The 20,440-nt window shown below is 49.8% G+C and overlaps 2 protein-coding genes across 2 annotated transcripts; both read right to left on the bottom strand.

The window, feature by feature from the left end:
- Positions 1 to 2,133: 2,133 nt before the first annotated feature.
- On the bottom strand, positions 2,134 to 5,767 carry LOC103766646 (protein ADP-ribosylarginine hydrolase-like). The gene is given in 7 exon segments (XM_018073119.2): positions 2,134 to 2,826; positions 3,371 to 3,554; positions 3,626 to 3,705; positions 4,254 to 4,359; positions 4,431 to 4,529; positions 5,378 to 5,601; positions 5,669 to 5,767. Coding segments are annotated over 7 exon segments (1,077 nt in total). The 5' UTR covers positions 5,680 to 5,767; the 3' UTR covers positions 2,134 to 2,453.
- A 5,430-nt stretch (positions 5,768 to 11,197) lies between these two features.
- Positions 11,198 to 16,336, bottom strand: LOC103766645 (ubiquitin carboxyl-terminal hydrolase 42). The gene is made up of 10 exons (XM_018072984.1): positions 16,132 to 16,336; positions 15,464 to 15,664; positions 14,917 to 15,027; positions 14,734 to 14,836; positions 14,518 to 14,585; positions 14,302 to 14,372; positions 13,315 to 13,746; positions 12,911 to 13,051; positions 12,599 to 12,699; positions 11,198 to 11,813 (listed from the first exon to the last, which is right to left on the bottom strand). The coding sequence occupies exons 1-7, from the start codon at positions 16,334 to 16,336 to the stop codon at positions 13,660 to 13,662; spliced, it is 846 nt and encodes a 281-aa protein (XP_017928473.1). The 3' UTR covers positions 11,198 to 11,813; positions 12,599 to 12,699; positions 12,911 to 13,051; positions 13,315 to 13,659.
- Positions 16,337 to 20,440: the final 4,104 nt, after the last annotated feature.

The raw sequence follows: 20,440 nt of genomic DNA, 5'->3' as shown, positions 1-20,440 counted from the left end.
CTCGAACCAGTTTTTATTAACCAGACTGGAGGCATGGCGGGGAGGCCTCGGGAGGCCCCAGGCACCCCAGAATTTGCGAGTATTCCCCCAAATTGCAAAATATCCCCCTGAAATGGTTGGAAGGGGCAGCCCCAAGACTTCAGATCCCCCCCGAACATTCCAGGGGATAGGCTCCTAGAAGAAATGGAGGAGGGAAGCACAGCACACCCTCAAACTGCCTTTGGGAATCCCAGCAGCCCTTTCTCAGGCAGGACTCTGTAGGTCTGTCCGTGCACTCGGTGACACTGATGGCATTTATGAGCACTTGTGATGGCACTCTGGGGACCCTTGGTGGCAACATGAGCCCTGGGAGAGGAGATGCCAAGTTCTCTCCTTTCTCTTCCCCCACTGAAAAAGCCATGCTGGAGTCAGGGCAGAGGCAGTTTGAGGACATCCAGGGGTCTCCAGCAACTGGAATCATCCCAGTAGTACAACACCACATACTAGAGGTGCCACCACCCTTGCACAAGCCCTGTTTGGCCCTCAGCGGGGCCTTTTGGGGTGGTTTCCTGCTTTCTGAGGAAGGCAAGAGGAACTGCAGGCCCTGCTCCAGGGCCATGGGGACTCCTCTGGGCAGATGAGGATGCATGCAGGAGGAGCTGTTGTTGGATGGAGCCAGCCAACTGCAGTCCTTAAAACCTGCTGCTCCCTATCTCAAATGTCCCAGCTGGAAGGTAGGAATGCATCAGCTTGCCCAAAAAGTTTTCAAAGCATAGCCACCAGCAGCTGGACTGCTGGGCCTGAGCTGCTTCCCGGTGTGACACAGGGGACATCTGCACCATTACAGAGAAGGAAAGATGAGCACTCTCACCCTCACCAGAGTAGCTCAGGACCTACTTTATTGTAAGTGTATGAGGAAATGGGTCTGGGAAGCCTTAAGAGGCGGCTTTGAGCCAGCCAAATTGCAGACTGAATTCTCTCCCTCTGAGAGGGAGCATTTGGAACATATCCAATTGGTTTGGGGCCAGAAATGAGCCTTTGGACTCTACAAATGAGGCTTTGAACCTCCCAGATCAAACTTGGGGCCTTCAAAATGATGCTCTGGACCCTCTAAATGAGTCTTTGAACTTTAAAAGCATAAACCTTGTGACGTCTAAATGTAGTTTTGTAGTATGAAAATGTGGGTTTGTATCTTAAACTGTTTGGTCTCCCAAGTGTAGGCTTTAGGGATTTAAAAGTGATGCTGTTTTCCTTACTTTGGAGGATTGCGTTATATAAATCAGGCTTTGTACTTGAAAAACTTGGGGTTGAATCAGAAAAATAATCCTTTGGACCTTGAAATTGTAGTTCAGGATCTCAATTTTTTTTCCTGGGTTTTTTATTTGTTTGCTTTGTTGTTTTTTTCTGGAGGGGGGGGTGTTGTTTGGGTTTTTTTTTGTCACTGAGATTCATGTTCCAACCCTAAGAATGAGGGGGTTTTGACTAAAGCATTCCTGTGTTATCAGCCCTGTTCTTAGAACAAACCTATCGCCCTCAGGGTGGTTAACCCTGGGGCCTATCACACTTGGGGGGGATTAATCCTCGAGGCCATCTCCTTTGGGGGGGGGCAACCACCCTGGTTGTTTTTTACTCTTCGGGTCCATTAGTCCTTGATCCCATCACCCTTGGGATGATTAACCCTGGGCCCACCAGAGGTGCTTTACCCTATTGGCCCATCACATCTCAGGCCTGGCCCCCTCAGGGTTATTAACCCTGGGGGACCATCCCCCTGGGGGCTCATCCTTTTTGCTTTGAAGGACCCTGGGGCCCACTAAGGTGACCATGAGCAGCAGGATGCAAAGGATAATGCATCACTATCCTGGCTGGCACTTGGAGGCAGGTGGCAGCAGTGTTGTGTGCTCCTTCCTCTCCACTCAGTACTGGTGAGCCCACCCTTTGAACACTGGGTCCAAGCCCTGGGCTATCAGTACAGAACAGATTGTCGGCAAGCCAGCCCAGGAACAGGCCTTGGAGATGCCCCATGGCCAGGAACCTCTTGGAGGGGCTGCAGGAGCTGCTCAGCCTGGAGCAGGTTTGGCTGCAGAGGGTCCCACCGAGGTATGGTCTCAAAACTGGCAGAGGAAGGACAAGAGACACCAGGCACACACCCAGAGCCAGAGTGACTTGGGAGGACATGTTTTTTACTGTAGGGTTAACTGAGGCTCCTTGGGAAAGTTCTGGGGTCCCAAACTGGGGAGGGGTAAAAGGCCACCTGGACATGGCTATCGTGGTTTCCCTGGGGCTTGCCTGAGACCCCAGCACCCCCTGAAGGGCCCTGCTTCACCCAGGACTCTCCTAGGGGCCTTCCCAGGCCTGCTGACCCCCAGAGATCCTCCCAAGCTAAGACCCCATGCTAGTCTTTGCTGTGCCCTGGTGACCCACCGGGGCTTTCTTTGGAGGGGAACAGCAGGTGATACCAGGGACACAGGGTGGACTCATCGTCTCCCCCAGGCCAGCACATGGAGTTGGTGAGCAGCATTGCGCAGCCGCTCACGGTGCTCAAGGCGGCAGTGCAGCCCCGAGGGGACAGATGTCAGTCCCCCCTGCAGCCCCCAGCACCCAGCAGCGATGGTCCCCGTCGAATCGTTGTCCCCACCATGCAACACTGCCCTGCCACACAGGTCTTCCCAGCATCCACCGGCTGCCAGCAGGGCTTCTAGGGCCACCATGGGTGCATCATGGCCACTGCGTCCTGCCCACCCCTCCAGTGCCCAGCCTAGGTACACTGTGTCCCGCTCGGCTGGGGACGGGAGGGATGGCACCTGGGCTGGGCCACGACCCTCCAGAAGCCCACGGGAGTCCAGGTACCTGCAGGGACATGGGGACACTGAGGTCACTGGGGATATCGGTGGCAGCAGGGATGACACTGAAGACATGGGGAGTCATCAGGGACACTGGTGTCAGTGGGGACATTGGTGTCACCAGACAAGGGGGTAACCAGTGACACTGGGGGTCACTTGGTGATGGCTCTCCAGCAGCCCCTGTGGCCCCAGGAACCTGTGAGGACACTGGGGACAATTGGTACACCTGGGGGGCACTGTGGCACTGGACACAGTGGGCACACCAGTAACACCAGGAAAACCCATAACCCCAGGAACCCTAGGGACACACAGGTCAGTGTCCCTGAGGATGGCATCGCTGATGGGACACAGGTGCAGCAGGAACAGGATGGGCAGTGCCAGCCCTGTGGACAGACTGGACATCAGGATCAGCAGTAACCCCAGTGCGATGCGCTGCCAGGACTGGGACAGAGCCTAGTGGGCACCAGTGACACCAATGGCCCCCTGAGCCCCTCCCAGTATCCTCCCCAGTCCAACCTCGTGCTCCCAAGGCCTTCCCAGTGACCCCTCACCGGTGCCAGGCCTCCCCAAAGAAGGGCCAGGCAGCAGCATTGTCCTCCACAGCCACACCAGTGCCCTCCACGTAGTCCCATGCCAGGGGCAGGACCCGCAGCAGCTCAGCCCCCCAGCGCTCTGGGGGCTCTCCCCGAGCCCCCAGTGCCCCAAAGAGGGCCACTGCCAGTGCCCCGAGGTACCCTGTGGGGACAGGGGCTTCAGGGGGGGTCCTGTGTCCCCTCCTGCCCTGCCTCCCTCAGGCTGGCACGCACCAGTGGGGTGGTGGTGGGTCATGCGCCCACTCTCGATGCTCACCCGGATCAGTGTCGGCAGCTCCCAGGCATGTGGATACCTGTACTGGCATCAGACAAGTCCCCACCGCCCCAGTCCTGTATCCCCAGCATTGTTCCAATCCCCATCCCACCACCCTTGTCCCCACAGTCCTTGTCTCTGCTGTGCCCATTCTCCCTATTGCTGTCCCCATGTTCTCTGTCCCCGACTTCCCAGCTCCAGCACCACCATGTCCCCAAATCCCAGACCTTGTCCTCTCCAGCCCCACCCCTCTCTGTATCCCCGTTCTTCTCCCTCTGACATCCCCATGTCCCTGTTACCCCACCCCCATCCCCTCATGTCCCTTTCCCTCCAGCTCTGACACACCCGTTTTCCCAGCCCCAACATCCTCATGTCTCCACTCCCCCAGCTCTGACAGTCCCTCACCCCCATTCCCCCTGTCCCTGTTCCCCCACGTCCCTCCAGCCCTGACACCCCCATGTCCCCATTCCACCCATTTTGACACTCCCACATCCCTCTCTGACACCCCCACATACCCTGTCCCCATCTCCCCAGCTCTGATACCTCTGTCTCCTATCCCCACCTGTGCCCCCATTTTTCCATCCCCACCTGAGGCCGATGGCCAGGCTGCGCATGGCGGCCCCGCAGCCGGTACCGCGGGGGTTGAAGGGGATGCGATAGCCGTCGGGCTCCCCAGGCCGCAGCTGTGAGGTACCTGGGGGAGCATGGGGGCGTGAGACCCCCTAAGCCCCCCTGCCTCTCCCAGGATCCTTGGGCCCCACTCACCCAGGATGCCTGTGGCGGCAGGCTGCGTCCTCCATGCTCATCCCATGGCAGCCACGTAGCGGCGAGCCAGCTCCTGCAGGAGAGGTTCCCCCTCCAGGCCTGGAGGGGGAGCATGAGGTCCTCCCTGGGTTACCCAGGCTGGCAGGGAGGGGAGGGAGAGGCCCCATGCACCCCCCAAAACTGAAAGGGAAGAGGAAGACCCCCCCACTGCACCCCGCCCAAAACATGTGGGGAAAGGGTACATCGCCCCACAGACACCCCAAAACTGGAGGGGGGAGGAGAACACCCTTCATGGACCACCAAAACTGGAGGGAAAAGGAGACACCACTCACACCACCCCCAAAAGTGGAGGGGAAGCAGGACAAGTTTCATGGAGAAATGGGGAATCCCCCTGAGCACTCCAATTTGGGTGGGAAGGGGGTACCCTGCCAGGTCTCTAAAGTGGGAGGGGAAAATGTTCCCCCCTCTAGCCCCCAGTATGGAAGGGCACATAAATGGTGAAAAACAGAGACACAGACAGACACACACTCCCCACCTGCCACTCTCCCCGGTAAATGCGGACCCCCCCCCCCCCCCCGCCCCAAGCCTCACTGGCTAAACTCTAAAAGGGGAGGAGAGGGGAAAAGTGGAATTAGAATGCCCCCGAGCCCCCTCCAGGCTGGCCAGAGTGCCCCCAAAAGCCCCTCCCAGCAACCCTCCAGTTTAGGTCATGGATACAATGGGGGACTTCTGCCCCATACAGCTCAGGGCTAAAATGGGGACCCCCCTCAGACCTCACTATACAACCCAAGGCTATATACAACCCAACCAAAAGATAAGTCCCACCCTCTGGGGGATATAGTGAGGACATGCCCCTCACCCAGAACACTCCACTGCTAGCCTGGGGTACAATGGGGACCCCAATCCCAGGGATCTGTATCTGTGGGGTGCCATGGAGCCCCCCCCACCTGTGGCCAGGCCTTCGGCGGTGGCGAGGTGCAGGACGGTGTCATCGCTGACGGGCCACTCGGGGGGCTCGAGGGTGATGGCCGCTAGCCCCCCCAGCTCAGCCAGCTCAGCGTGGATCTGGGGGCCTGAGGTGCAGTACTCCCAGCGGCCCCCTCGGTACCCCAGCGCATCCCCCACCCCGCTCAGCACCATGGCCGCCTCGTAAGCTTCCACTGAGGGCACCCTGGAGGGAACAGTAGGTTAAGGGGGTGCCAGCAGCGGGGGAACCTCGGGGCCCCCGGCGCACTCACGTCTCCTCCATGGCAGAGCAGCTGGAGATGCCTGTTAGAGGCTCGGGCACGGAGCCAGTGCTGGCCAGGGGCCCTTAAGGGGCCCAGAACACCTCTGGGATGGGGGGAGGAGCAGGGGGAGATTCCAGGGGTGTTACAGATGAGGGAGGCCGAAAGAGGAAGAGACTCCAGGGAGTCCCGTAGGACACCCAGTGGGACTGGGGGGCTCAGAGAGGCAGCTAGAGAGGCATGGAGGGAGGTGGAGGGGTGCTGTACCCAAATGGGCATGGAGGAACCTGGGGGAGCACCCTGAGGGGCCTGGGGGACATCCAAAGGGAAATTAGGGATAGCCCAAAGGGGCATGGAGGCACCCAAAAGGGCCTAAGTGAAACACTTAGCGAGGCCAGAGGCCTCTTAGGGATTTGGAGCACAGAGGGCTGGGGTATAGCAGCCCCAGGGGAGAGAAGGAGCACGGCCAAGGAAGAATGGTTCCACCAAATATTTCCCTATACTTATTTTGCTATGATGGGGCAAAAACATGGCCCTGAGCCGTATTTTGGGGCAAGATCTCACAACACTGCTCTGACCTGGGTCGCCAGTGAGAGGTTCAAAGCTCCACCCTAAATTTCTGAGTGGAGCAGCACAGCTCAGGCCAGGTCCGGGTCAGGGCGACTCCTGTGCTTCAGCACCAGAGTTTCATCTTGGATTTGGTCCAAATGATACCAAATGAGGCACAAATCTTTGGTCTGGTGGTAAAAGTCTGGAAAAGGGGGTGGTTAGTGATCAAAAAGCTGAATAACAAGGTTTAAAATCCATTGTCATGTTGGAAAAATTTTAAAAAGTCAACACTTGGGGGACAAAAAAATGATGTTTTGGAGGCTTTTTTGGCTGGACACACAAAAATGGAGGAGTTATTCTACTACACTGTGAAGAGGGAGTTCAGAACCCAACAGAGGAAGCTCTGGAGCCTGTGGGTCAGGGGCAGGACACCCTGAAACCCTGCAGTCCAGGACACACCCAAACTGCACAGGTTTGGTCCAGGGCTTCCAAAACACCCCTGTCAGGGTCCAAAACCTTCTCTTTAGGATTCAACCTGAAATTTGGTGGGCTCAAATCTTATTTTAAACCTCTAAAAACCCCTTTTTAGGGGCAAAGCCCTTATTTGTGGTAATGAAGCATCCTTTGAGGGCACAAAACCTAACTTCAGGATTCAAACCCTCCTTTTCATTTCTGAAGCTCAGTTCTCAGGTATAGAATGATTTATTAGAACCACAATTTAAAGAATCCGAGGGAAAGGCAGAAGCCTTGGAAGAAAGATTAGAAGTGGCATTATTAAAAATCCCCAATCCTCCTGTCTGTTTATGGTTACTTAGGGAAAAAGAATGACTTCATGTACCTTTGCAGTTGCAGACCATTAAGAAAATATTTTAGGATACAGTATCTTTAAAGGAAAAGTTTGTCAATTGTTCAATGAGAATATTTGGTCATTCAGGCCTGCAAAAACTCCAAATAGTAAATTTTCTGGAGAGAATATGAAAATTACTGCATTAAAAATTGCTCCAGTCTTACTCATTTCTATTGTGACTAATATCAAAGCTTCCCATTTCCCCTGCAGCCAGAGAAAGGATAAATTAAGTAATTAGGTGTCGGGGTTGACAGAGGACCTGTCAGCAGCCTGGCAATTAGTGACGAGGAATGTAAACAACTTTTAGGAAATATTTACTGTAATGCCGGACGGAACAAACGTAATGCAGCCCAGACCAAAGGTCACCAATCAAAATGTGTATAGTGTCACCAATAGCATGTCATAGCATGGACAGTGTCTTCGGTGTCACCAATAAGAGTGTGTGCAGTGTCTACAGTTTTTTATGCTTGAGACTTTTGACCAATTGTATTGTGGCACGATAGCATACAAAGAGTATAAAAGAAACACTTGAGAGCAATAAACAGCTTCCTGTTCACCTTACACCTGGACTACGTCTGATATCTGTGTCGCTTTGGCCGTTCCGACATTATCAGCGACAGTTAGGGATTTAGAGTGCAGACGTATTTAGGGCACACTCCCCATGCAATTCTCCTGTCTGTTCCTGGATTTTCTATAATAGCAAAACTGTTGTATGCATTCTGAGGAAAAAAAGACCTGGGAATGGCTTGATAGTCATGAGCAGGCTTTGCACATGCTAATAGAAGAGTTAAAAATATATGAATCACTTGGGCCAGTTTACCCCAATGATCCTATAATAGTTGAATGGGGTTTTGCTGAACTTGGGACTTACTGTAATATGTTCCAGGAAGGCCCTCATGGACCCAAGTGACCATTAGGGTTCAGTTCCACAGCATTAAAAGATACAGAAAAAAGATACATGGACTGGGAAAAGGTACTATTATCTCTGACCCAAACAATTAAAGAAGTAGAAAAAATTCAACAGTAACAATCTGTGCAAATCCAAGGCCCGTTTAACCTGTTAGCCAGTGTTAAGAAGGGCAGTGCTCCACCAGACGGGATTGCACAAAAGCCAACAGTACACAGATAGTGTGCATATGTCTCAGGAGTCATGGATTGGATGGATATGACTGAAGGGCTGGGAGAACCTACCAAATTGCAGGTAGCTGAGACCCCAGATATGCTGGCTTTGAAACAGTCATGTAAGCTTACTCCTGTACTTGATGCTCCCCATTTACATCAGACTCTGAAGTTAAAGATGTGTTTTACTGATACCTCAGCCAAACACAGAGATGGTAAATGGAAGTACAGAGCAGGTGCTCTTAACATTCAGACAGGAATGGAAGTAGTAGAAGAAGGAATGGGAAGTGCACAGGTGGGAGAGTTAAAAGCTGAATTGCTGGCAGCAGAAGAGAAAACAAAGACAATATATGTTGATTCTTACACGATCTGGGCTGGTGCCACACAGCGATTGTGTCAATGGGAAGCATTAGTTTGACAAGTAAATGGAAAGGAGGTTTGGCAGAAAGAAGATTGGATAGTGGTTATTGTTACAGGCTCAATCCCAACCAATCCACATAGGATGGGTCAAAGCTCATGGCAATGATCAAGTCTTACAGACTTATTGGAGCAAGAAGGTGGATCAGATGACAAAAATTAAGAAGATAAAAATTGATCAGTCGGAAGATCCTCAACATTAGTATTGATTGGGCAACTGGTTACACCGTAAACTGGGGCATACTGGACAGGAGGGTCTTGCAGCACAAAGTAGAGACTTTGTGTCTTGCAGCACAAAGTAGAGACTGGCCCTTGTCACATGGAAAGGGAAGATATTCCCAAACCTTAATGTTTGTCAAAACCCTTGAAAGACTCACACCAACAGTTCATGGAATAACACTCTTTATTAATAAAATTGTGACAGGTTAAGGTTCCAGGATTGCTGGTGATACTTACTGTCTGACTGCAAAAATGTATTCAAAGCAATATACAGATGACCTCTAATCCCTGACAAAACTGGCTAGAGAAAATCATTCAGTGCGCACAGAGTGTGGTTCCTTTACTGAATGGGCCCCTCTGGGGGGAGAGACAGGTTCAGCCCATTGACTGATCCCAGAAGTTACAAATGAGTTTTCGCTAAATTCTCCCCATTTTCAACTCACTTTTATGATGGTTTTTTACACTTAGGTGGAACTTGAGTGATTTTAGTCATGCGTGTTACTCAGTGAAGGGCGGTTTGTACCTTGGGGACAGGTATCTCAGTGCAGTACCCGAGATAACCTTGAAATAGGGACACCCATCAGTCCAAGGAGAGGGATTTTGCCACAGTTGCTGATTCAACAGCAGGACATCTTCATCTCCCTTGGTTTTCAGCTGCTCTGCAGCTGATCAGCTATAAAGTACCACCTAGTTCCCTCCCCTGCAAAGGTTTCCACAGATCTCCACTCAACTCCACCCCTTCGAAGGGGTCATTTAGTCCCCCTTAGACTATATTGTGTGTGGGAGGTCGGGTATGCTGGCTGCATTCCATCCAGGGAGCAGCAACATATTTTCCCCTATAATTTCTGTACCATTATGTTTTTACTCCCGGTCATTTTCCCACAGCCCTTAACCAGAAAATGTGTAGAGACATCCTCAAACAATCACCGGTGACAATTAAGACTTGTACAAAATCAGCCGTGTCAGACACAACCAGCTCCAGAGCAGCACTTTTAGGGCCCATACGGTCATTTTTAGGGTCCAAGCCACACATTGAGTGTCCAGACCCCCATCTGGATAGTCCAAAGCCCTCTTTTAGGGACCAAAGCATTGTCATTAGAGCCCTAAGCCTTGCTTCTAGCCTTGAAAGTCTCCTTTTTATGGTCCAGGTTGACAATCTGCCTTATCTCCGCTGTGGCAGCACAAGACTCGTGGCCTAAGTACCGCTCCCGCTTTGGTGTCATCTGCCAACTTGCTGAGTGTTGTCTCTGCCCCAGCATCCAGACCATTAGTTAAGAAAGCATTAAATAGGATCAGTCCCTGACCCCTGGGACACACTGCTTGTTCCTGGCTCCAGACTAGGCTTGGTGCTGCTGAGCAGAACCCTTGGAGTCCAGCCATCCAGCCCTTTTTGGTCACTGTTGACTCATCCAACCCATGTCCCTTTGAGTGACTTGAACTCCATATTTAAAAATAAGAGATTGCCAGATGGGCACATGCAAGCACACAGCTTTCAAAATCCCATCATGCGCAACATCCCACAGTGGGTATTTCCACCAATTGCCCCAAAACCTAAAAAGAAGGATTATTCATGCAAGGCCATGTCATAACCTGTGTGGTCAGAGGCATGATGTTCATTGTGAATTCTCGTCAGGCTGAACAAAGACACTGGGCTACATGCCAGGGAACTCTTTATGTTTTATTGTACAGCCACCGTAACTCCAGGAACCAGCCCAATATTTAGATTAAAAAGGTGTTGGCTAAAAAGCCCTTAAATTATTGCAATACACTTCTACAACAGCGGGGCCAAACAAGCCCTTAGATTTGGTACAGTACACTTCAGTAAGTTCTCAGCTCCCACAAGCAGCTCCTCAAAGGTGCTGGCTCACAAGCCACGACATGCTTCCACAAGCTCCCCACTCCCAAAACAAACTTCAATATGGAGTACAGGCTAGAATATCATAGCCGTGCTTTGCCCAGGCAAAGCAAGAGAGGAGAGAAATAAAGATAGAAAAGGGAGAGAACAAAGAATATCAGCAGTCCGTAGATCCCACATTGGTCCTGCCACATGGGTCTGAAGCTGAGGTTGCCAGACAAAGAAAGCAAAAGAGAAAGAGAGAAAAAAGAGAACCAGGGGAGCCCAATCCAGTTCTTTCCTAGTTAACCTGGTGCAGCTTCCTATGTAAACTAGATTTTTTGTGCTGTTTTGTTCCACATGCACAGCCAGCCCTTTTAGCCCTCCTCCTGCAAGTTAGCTGGGGATGGGGCAGCACAAGTCTCAAGGTGGAGCAGGAAGTTGGCTCAGAACATGCTACCCCTGCTCTGCAGGACCCTCTTCTCCAGTTACCTTTCCTGTTGTAACAGAATGTTTGAGACAAAACATGCTTAGGCCTGGTCCTCCACAGGCCAGTAAGGGGGTTTAATTCTGGCTTTGGCTTTTCTGCCTGTTCATTCCAGTTGAGTGTCAGTTTTGTTCATTTCAGATGCTGTGCTGCTCCCTCATCCAGGCTGACAGTCTGGCCTCATCATACTGTGTTTGTCTGACATGCATCTCTGCGATGCTCAAACCTCCTCACTGATTGATGAGAGTTTGTGATCTCCACAACCTGGCTCCAGATATCATAGCCTCGCCATGAGGATCTCCGTATTGGCAGGGTTTGCACCCAAGCAGCACTGGGTGCAGGTGTCCGCTGGCAGATCCAGTCGGAGAGCCCTGGAGCTGTGTTATCCCTGGGAGCGTGGTTACAGCCTAAAGAACTAGTTCTCTTCCTCCTCCTCCCTGTTGAGTTGTCGTAGTCAGTGCTGTTCATGAAGCAGAGATCATTGCCCCACTGCGGGGATCTGCTCCGGGCCCTCTCCCTGGCACTGTTCCTCTGGCTGTGTGTCACCTTAATCCTACCAGGCAGAGCCTGTGGTCCTGCAGAACCTGCCTGCTCACTGCTGCCCCCCGTCTGACTGAGGATGGAATGGACATATGATGGTGCTGGTGAGGAAGCCGCCATTTCTCCCATTTTCAAATTGGAGCACCTGGAGGGAAAAAGAGTGATCTCTGTTTAGGGCATTCCTTGGAGACTCCTCTGGGATTTAGTTATTTTGTTGGAGCAACAGAGGGAAGAATTCACCAAGGTCACCAATGGGAATTTAACTGGGGTCTTCCCACCAGGTCAGTTGCCCCTGTCAGAGCAACTCCTTGTCTTTATACCCGCTATGACCTCCAATTCACAGAATCCTAGAATCCTAGAATTTGGTTGGAAGGAACATTAAAGATCAACTAGTTCCAACATGGGCAAGGGCACCTTCCACTGCCATGGGCAAGAATACCTTCCACTAGACCAGGTTGCTCCAAGCTCTGTCCAACCTGGCCTTGAACACTTCCAGGAATGGGGTAGCCACCGCTTCTCTGGGCAACCTGTGCCAGACCCTCATCACTCTCACAGGTAAAAATTTCTTCCTAGTATGTAATCTAAATCTTTCCTCTTTGCTTTAGAATCATTACCCCTCATCCCATTACTAGTCTCCTTTGATAAAGAGTCTCTACTCATCTTTCCTAGAGGCCCCCTTTAAGTGTTCTTCTCTACATGAGCCAGCTTCAGAGAGCAGACAAGTGGCAGAATACACAGGGCCGCACCCTAAAGCCTGAAGGTGAAGCAAGGGAAGAGAAGGACTGGTGTGGGATAGTTCAAAATTCACAGCACTGAAGAATGCAAGGAGAAGTTATCTCCTATTACAGAAGCACCCAGGAGGATGAGAAGACAAACAGCAAAGCCAAGAAAAGGAAACATATTCTGAACACGTGTGACACTGGTTATTACCTGGCATAGAACAGCAAATATGCTTGCTGCCCCAGAACTGTGTGGATGTCACAACTATCCACAGACTCATCGTCCATCTTGTACCACAGTCCATTGCTGGCCTGCAAAGAAAGGTATACATCTGGAGAGGAACTCCAGGGTTTTTCCACAACACCACAGGCAGAAAACTGCAGAACCAAGAGTACACTAAAACAAATCCAATCCACTCCCAAAGGAGACCTTCTCCCCCAAAACCCTGGCTGCCAGTAACACCGCTTGGAAAGTTTGTCTTCCCCAGCACAAATTTTTCCTTGTCAGGAGGAATGTGTTTACCTTCGTGTAGCAGAAAAAGTGTCCTTCAAGACAGGTGTCACCACTGTGCACCACGATGGCATATAAGGAGCAGAGGAGGGGTTCTCCAGCTGTGTCAGACATGTATGGCCGAAGATCCAAGTACTCAGGATAGTCCACAAACTACAGAGAGACCAAGAGGGCTCAGAAATGATCCTGAGCTACCACACGAAATAGCCTTCAATATGTAATGATTTAGGTGGCAGGAAACTGTTCTCAGCCAAAACATCTCTGTCAGAGCAGAGTCCGGGCTGGTCTTCCCACAGGAATTCTCTCCCCAGAAGGGAACACAAAAAACTCAACAAGAGCAGCTTGTGACAGGGTGTACTGCTTTGGGGAATCTTCTGCTCCAGGAAGAGAAAGTTGGACTTCAGCTGTGTACACACCTTGCTGATCTTCTTGCCAGTCCATTGGTCAGCCCTTTCCAGACATAATGTGAGGACTCTGGGTGCTTGATGGATTGTGACCCTCTTGGAGGCAGCAACCTTCTTCTTACACCTTGAAACCAAGCACAGAGCCGAGTGCTGAAATGCACCTGATCTTCCCCCAAGAAGGCCAGACAACCTTTTCTGTCTCGCTCATCCTTATGCTATTTTAAGGCTATTCCGAGCCACATTAAAAAAGCTGTGTCTCACTGTTGTGCATTAAACCTCCATGAGATGATTTCTGTTCGATGACATTCAGCCTCCCCTCATGCAGGATCTGGTGTTATTATGTCATCAGGAATCATCTTACTTGCTACATTTGAAACATTCTTTCAGATCCAGCTCCTTGGGTGTCACACAGTCCTCCAGAACTGTGGTGAGGGACGAGGCTGCCTGGAAGAGTGAGAAAGGAGCCGCTGAGCTTTGGGAAATGCTCTCACCCAAACACTTCCCAGGAGCTGACAAGAAGACCCAGGCAGCTGACTCTGAGGATACCCATTGTAAACCTGCAGGCATTGTCTGGGAGGAGGCAAAGGAAGAGGGTGTGATGCCGAATATTTCCCTCATGTTCCAGGGGCTCCCAGAGCCATCAAGAACTCCCTCTCTGTGCCACCACTCAGTTCAGCTACTGATGTCATGCAGGGGCATCGGTAGGGAAAACAATCCAACCCCATCAGCCTGGGAGCCAGAAGGGTGTTGAGAGAGGGCAAAGGGAAGGAGGAGGAGAGTATGTCAAGGGTGCAGAGGGGATAATGCTGCTTGTTCGGCCTAAAGCCAGCACCATGGGGACACCAGTGTCATGGCCTCTGCAGGAACGCATGCATTCCCCTTCCCACTCACCACCAAGCTCCCTTGTGCTTGCAGTGTAGGTTTTTAAGACAAATACTTTGATTCTGGAAAGCTACAGGGGCCTTGGGGCACCTGTAGCACAATTGTGGACCCTCTTACTCTGATATCCAAAGAGACATCCAGGAAGGCCTTGTAGGAATCAGTAACTGCTTGGCAGCTCAAGCATGTGACTGGAAAGAAAATCAAAATGCTGGGTTAGTTGACTGTGCCAGCGTATGCTTAGGTTACCTACTATGCCAATCCCAGGACCAGCTATTTGTCACAGGCAGACAGAAGGGCACGGACAATGTGAAAGGAATAATTGCGGAAACATACCTCTGGATCTCATAAAGCCCCCAAATATTTGATGGACGATGGTAGTTTCTTGTGAAGAGATGTCCGAGCTGGAAATAAAAATAAATGGCAAGGAAGAGAGTTACCTCCTCCAAGAGTCCAAGCTGAAGGCCCTGGACATCAGTTTTCCTTGATGGGAGCACATCAAGGAGTCCAACAGGTTCGTGAACATTGAAAAGGTAAGTTGCTTGTGCTTACTCGCTGCTGCCACTCAGACAAGCTCTCTGCATGGCATTGAGAGCGCAGCGTAAGAACTCGTAGGCGTTTTCCTGCCTGCCATACTCAAATTCTTCTCCTATGACTAAGAAAGAAGAAGTTAGTAGCTCTCCCCTAAAGGGAACAAAAAGAAGAAAACCTGTTGAAGCACCTGAAACAACTTACATTTGAGGTCCCTGAGGACAACCCCAGGCAGGATGGCACTGGCTGAGGAATACAGGACCTTCCTAATGTGCACTTCCATGACGCACATCATGCAGAAGCCTTGCTGTTGACCTGAAGAGGTAAAGAGAGGGGGAAAGACGGAGGGAGGGAGAGAGGGAGGGAAGCTTCCCAGGTTAGGAAAACATCCCCAATGATGGGAAACCTACTGGAGATCTTGAAATTCTAAGAACAGTCTTCACTTCTCTACTCCCAAGCTGCCAAAGTCCCGACAAGCCCAGGACATTTTAGTGCTTCAGAGGGATTTAATGCTTCAGCAGAGTTTTCTGTGCAATAAGTTAAGGGGGTTTAACTTGCAGGGATAGAGACCCAGGGCTAGAAAGAGCTGTTTTTCTGACGATGAACGCAACTTGATAGGACAAGCAGCTTCTTGGGGCTGACAAAGTTCTCCTAAAGTTCTCTGCTGTTCTCCTAAATCTGATTCCAGGTTCTGGCAATCCTTGGGATTTGCCCAAGATATTTGCAAGAAGATATTCCTAAAAGTACTCACATGACTGGCTGTGCTCATGCGAGAGCAGGTAGTTGGCCAGAGGGGGTGTGTATGTCAGGCACTGCAGGATGACATTGATGTAGCAAGTATTGCCCAGGTTGAGGAGTCCCGCTCCAGGTCTCTGTCTTTGGTGCCAGTCCATGCATATCTTCTCTGGGGGAAAGAGGATCCTTTGTGGCAGAGCCATTCCCTTGGCAATGACTGCGGGGAAATGACATTTGAAAAGAGGTGAGACAATATTGTTGCTCGAAAGCGTATTCAAATATTGAGTTCTCTACAGGAGCACAGAGGACAACAGCTCTATGGCCAAGCCAGAAACATTGGGCGAAGCCTAACAACCTGTTGATATCTACTGGTAGGGAAACGGTTTTGGAAAACAGTCGGTTTCTCTGTGTGCTCTGCCAACAGTCCAACAAACACACTTTGATTTCTGGAACTCAGGTTACCTTCTTTTCCCTCTAGAGTCTTGAATTTTCAGGTCAAGACTCAGAAGAATTGTTCCCCATCACCCCTCTCAGGAATAGAGGGGAAAGTTTTGGATGACGGAGTTCCAGAAAAATCTCCTTCAGAAATATCAGATCAGCACCAATCCAATCACCTGAAGGGAAAGGAAATGATTGTAGCTCAATAAAATTATTTAGAAACCCCAAATGTGACCCATAAAGCACCTTGAGCTGTCAAAAGCGTTTTGGTGAGGCTTGTAGCTGCTGCCAATGATGAAAAATGCTTGGAAAAAGGCAGGCATACAAGCATCAGTGGAAGGAGCTGAGATGTCCCGAAGGCCAGCTCAGCCCAACTAGCTTTTGCTGGCCCACTCCTCAGGATAATAAGCATTGGGCAGGTGAGGTCACAATCACTGGACTGATGCTGCATCTCTGCACATTTGTGACATGAGGCCACATGTACCTTTGAGGCCACAGAACCCCATGGCTGTCACAATCCAGGCACCTCTTGCAGTTGGAAGTCTCTGGACCTCCCCAGGCACTGCTGGTGAAGGGCTATTCATCAGCCAGCAAAGCTCCTGCTTCTTTCAGGAGCTGCAGCAGCCAGATGAGTCAAAGGCTGTTGAGGGCTGTAAGTGAGCCTGGTCACAGCTTTGGCTGGCACACTCGGAGTGCTAGAGGTTTCATTTCCACTCCTTCCAGCTTCTTCCAGGCTTTTAAGTCCCCAAAGATCCCTTTTTAGGGGGCAAAGCCTTTGTTTGGGGCAAGGAAGCATTCTTTGAGGGCACAAAACCCAACTTCAAGGTTCAGGCCCTCATTTTCATTTCCAAAGACCCATTTTTGGGGCCCACAGACCCAGCTTGAAGACCCAAAGCCTCTTTCAGAGGGTCTAAAGCCCTCTTTTACAGCTTAAAGCTTCCGCTGGAGTGCCCAAAGTCCTCTCGTCAAGTACCAAAGCTTCATTTCTCAGCACCAGTTCACTTTGCAGAGTTCACAGGGTCATTTGTAGCATTTCACCTGCTAACTATTTTCATGCCTAAAGCTTCTGTCTTTTCTTAAACACCTCCAGGGGCAGTGACTCCACCACCTTCCTGGGCAGTCCATTCCATTGCTTAATTACCCTTTATGTGAAGAAATTCCTCCTTATGTCCAACTGAAATCTCCCCTGGCACAGCTTGAGACTATGTCCTCTCTTCCTGTCACTTGTTACCTGGGAGAAGAGGCGAATCCTCACCAGGCTACAATGTCCTTTCAGGTAGTTGTAGGGAGTGATAAGGTCACCCCTAAGCCTCCTCTTCTCCAGGCTAAACAACCCCAGCTCCATCAGACACTCCTCATAGGACTTACCTTCTAGACCCTTCCCCAGCTCCATTCTCTTCTTCAGACGTGCTCCAGAACTTCTATGTCCTTCTTGCAGTTAGGGGCCCATGTTCAGCTGCTGTCAAACCAGCACCCCAGGCCTTTTCTGCTGGGCCACTTTCCAGCCACTCTTTCCCCAGTCTGTAGCACTGCATGGGGTTGTTGTGACCCAAGGGCAGGACCCAGCGCTTGGCCTTGAACCCCATGCTGTTGACCTTGACCCATCTATCCAGCCTGTCCAGATCTCTCTGCAGAGCCTTCCTGCCCTCCAGCAGATCAACAGTCCCACCCAGCTTGGTGTCATCTGTGAACTTACTGAGGATGCACCTGATGCCCTCATTCAGATCATCAGTAAAGATATTAAACAGGACTGGGCCCAACACTGATCCCTGGGGACACCACTAGTGACCGGCTGCCCACTGTAGCCAGCAGCATTACCCACCCCTCTCTGGGCCTGGCCATCAGCCAGTTCTTAACCCAGCAGAAAGTGCACCTGTCCAAGCCGTGGGCTACAACTTTTCCAGGAGTGTGCCATGGGAGACAGCATCAAAGGTTTTGCTGAAGTCCAGGTAGACACATCCACAGCCTTTCCCTCCTCCACTAAGTGGAGGTCACCTGGTCATAAAAGGAGATCAGGTTGGTCAGGCAGGACCTGCCTTTCTTAGACCCATACCGACTGAGTCTATTTGCTTGGTTGTCCTGTGTGTGCCGTGTGATCACACTCAAGATGACCTGCTTCATAATCTTGCTGGGCACTGAGGTCAGGCTGGGGCAGAGGGACCTCTCAGCAAGTTGGCAGATGACACCAAACCATGATAAGTGCTGCTTACGCCAGGGGGTCTTGCTGTCATCCCAAGAGACCTGGGCTTACAGAGACCTCCTGCAGTTCAGCATTGAGATGTTCCCCAAATGACCACCAGAGACCCTCAGGAGACCCCTACTTATATCCAAATAAATCCATGGAAGTATTTAGCATAAAGGTATGTATTCCAGAAATGTAGTGAGTATGTAATGAATATGTATTAGTTTCATGAACATAACCTGGTTTGTTAGACTGCTGAGTGCACACCTTGGGTGGAGAGATCCCCCATACATTCAGAACTGCAATAATGTCAGCTTCTAACCTAACAAACTGGTTAGAGAGTTTATTTCCTGGTTTTTGGTGACACTTTTTGGCACTTCAGATGGAGTCCCATCTGCAACTCGGTGGACCAGTTGGCAGTCCAGCCCAGAACAAAATATATTCAGGGAGATCATCTGATTCCCTAGTCTGAGGAGTACACAGCACCTTCCTTTCTTGGAAGAAGAATATAACATTTCTTAAGGTATTTTGTTTTATAGTATTCTACCTGCACATAAGTCATACTGATAGAAAGGACACAGTGTGAGGCTGAGAGATTTATGTAACTGGTTGATGGCTTGGGTAAGGTTGTGTGCTACTATGGGGATGCCCCGGAGTGCAATCTCAGTTTTGGGAGCAGATTTTAAAAGGTTTTAAAATATTTTAAGGTGTTAAATGTGGGAGTGGGGCAATCTTCACAATTCTTGGGAGAAGAAATTCTGAAAAGCTTCCTTTGGCTTGTGGCCTAAGGAGCTGGAAAAGGCTTGGGGGCAACCCCTTGATATGAAAACAGTTTGTTGAATATTGTAATCATTGGTGGACAATGTATAAGCTTGATGATTGGGAAAAGTGGCCTCTTAATGGGACTGTAAATTATAATACCATTTTGCAACTGATGCTGTTTTGTAGACGGGAAGGAAAATGGAATGAAGTGCCAAATATTTATTTATTTTTTATTTATGGAACAATCCTGATTTGCAGAAAGCATGCACTGAAAGATCTGATGGTGTGAGCATTAAAAAGGAGGATAAGAAACAACTCAGATGTTATTCTGCCTGTAATATAAGTAAACATTGTATTAAATACAGACAGACAGGCGAAGAGGAGGATGTGGATTTATTAATGTAAGAGGAAACTGAATCGGGAAGGAGGGGCACAAGGGGAAAAAAGGCAGGGAGCAGTTGTAGAATCAGCAGAAGAAGAAAGTGATTGTGGTAGTGGAAGTTTTAGATCCATAACGGGGTGGACAAGGGGGGCCTGTGCGGGTCATCCAAGCCCTGCTGGGGCAGACAGTGGGAACCAAGGGACCTATAACAGTTAAAGTGACATTTTCTGTGTCATATTAATGACCTCAGAAGGAGGCAGCAGGGACTTCCAGGGAGGATCTGGAAAAGGTTTCTAAGGTTATAGAAACAATCATTAGGACACAAGATCCTGACTGGAATGATTTCCAAGTGATACAGGACACTTTAATAACTTAAGATGAAAAAAGTATGGTGATGGGTAAAGCTAGAGAAGAAGCAGAAAGGATTCATGCTAAGGGTGTGCACCAGGGGTCAGTAAAAGTTAATTTCCCCTTTGTGGATCTGAAGTGGGATCCACATAATCAAGTCCAGTGAGAATTGTTAATCAGATACCAGTGTTTGATTTTACTTGGAATGAAACATGCTATTCCAAAAACTAAAAACTGATCTAAAACATATCAGGTTGCACAGGGAAAAGAGGAAAACCCAACAGAATTTTTTAATAGAATCAGGGAAACTGCACAAAAATATACTGATTTAGACCCCAAGACAAAGGAGGATGCTGCATAATTAGCACATATATTGATTGGACAATCAAATCCTGATATTAAATGGACATTTCAAAAACCGGAGAAAGAAGAGTCCAAAACCCTAAGCAAACTGTTAGCAGTTACTTGGACTGTGTACAGCAATAGTGAGGAAGTAGAAAGGGAAAAAGAAAAGGAAAAGTAAAGATGGTAAATTTTTGGCATTGGCAATAACTCGAGGAATGGGAAAAGGGGGAAATTGGACTAGGGGACCAGGATAAAGACCAGGGCAAAATCCTCGAACGTGTCTAGATAAGAACCAATGTGCAATGTGTAAACAAATAAGGCACTGGAAAAAAAAGAGTGCCCAAGGAATAGAAACAGGAGTCAGGAAAGCTGTGAAATACCAATGGCAGCTATGGAAATGATGAATGTGAGTGAGGACTGAAGGGGACTGGGGAAGGACTCAAAAGATTCCCCAACAGATCACCTGGTTACAATAAAGTAGGGGAAGGAGGAAATAGAATGTTTTGTACTTATCAGAGCTATACTCTATTTTAAAT

Source organism: Manacus vitellinus, unplaced genomic scaffold, assembly GCF_001715985.3.
Source record: "Manacus vitellinus isolate BGI_N305 unplaced genomic scaffold, ASM171598v3 scaffold_24_pilon, whole genome shotgun sequence".
NCBI classification, from domain to species: domain Eukaryota; kingdom Metazoa; phylum Chordata; class Aves; order Passeriformes; family Pipridae; genus Manacus; species Manacus vitellinus.
Note: the sequence above shows the minus strand (reverse complement) of the source record. Positions and strands in the feature narration are given on the sequence as shown.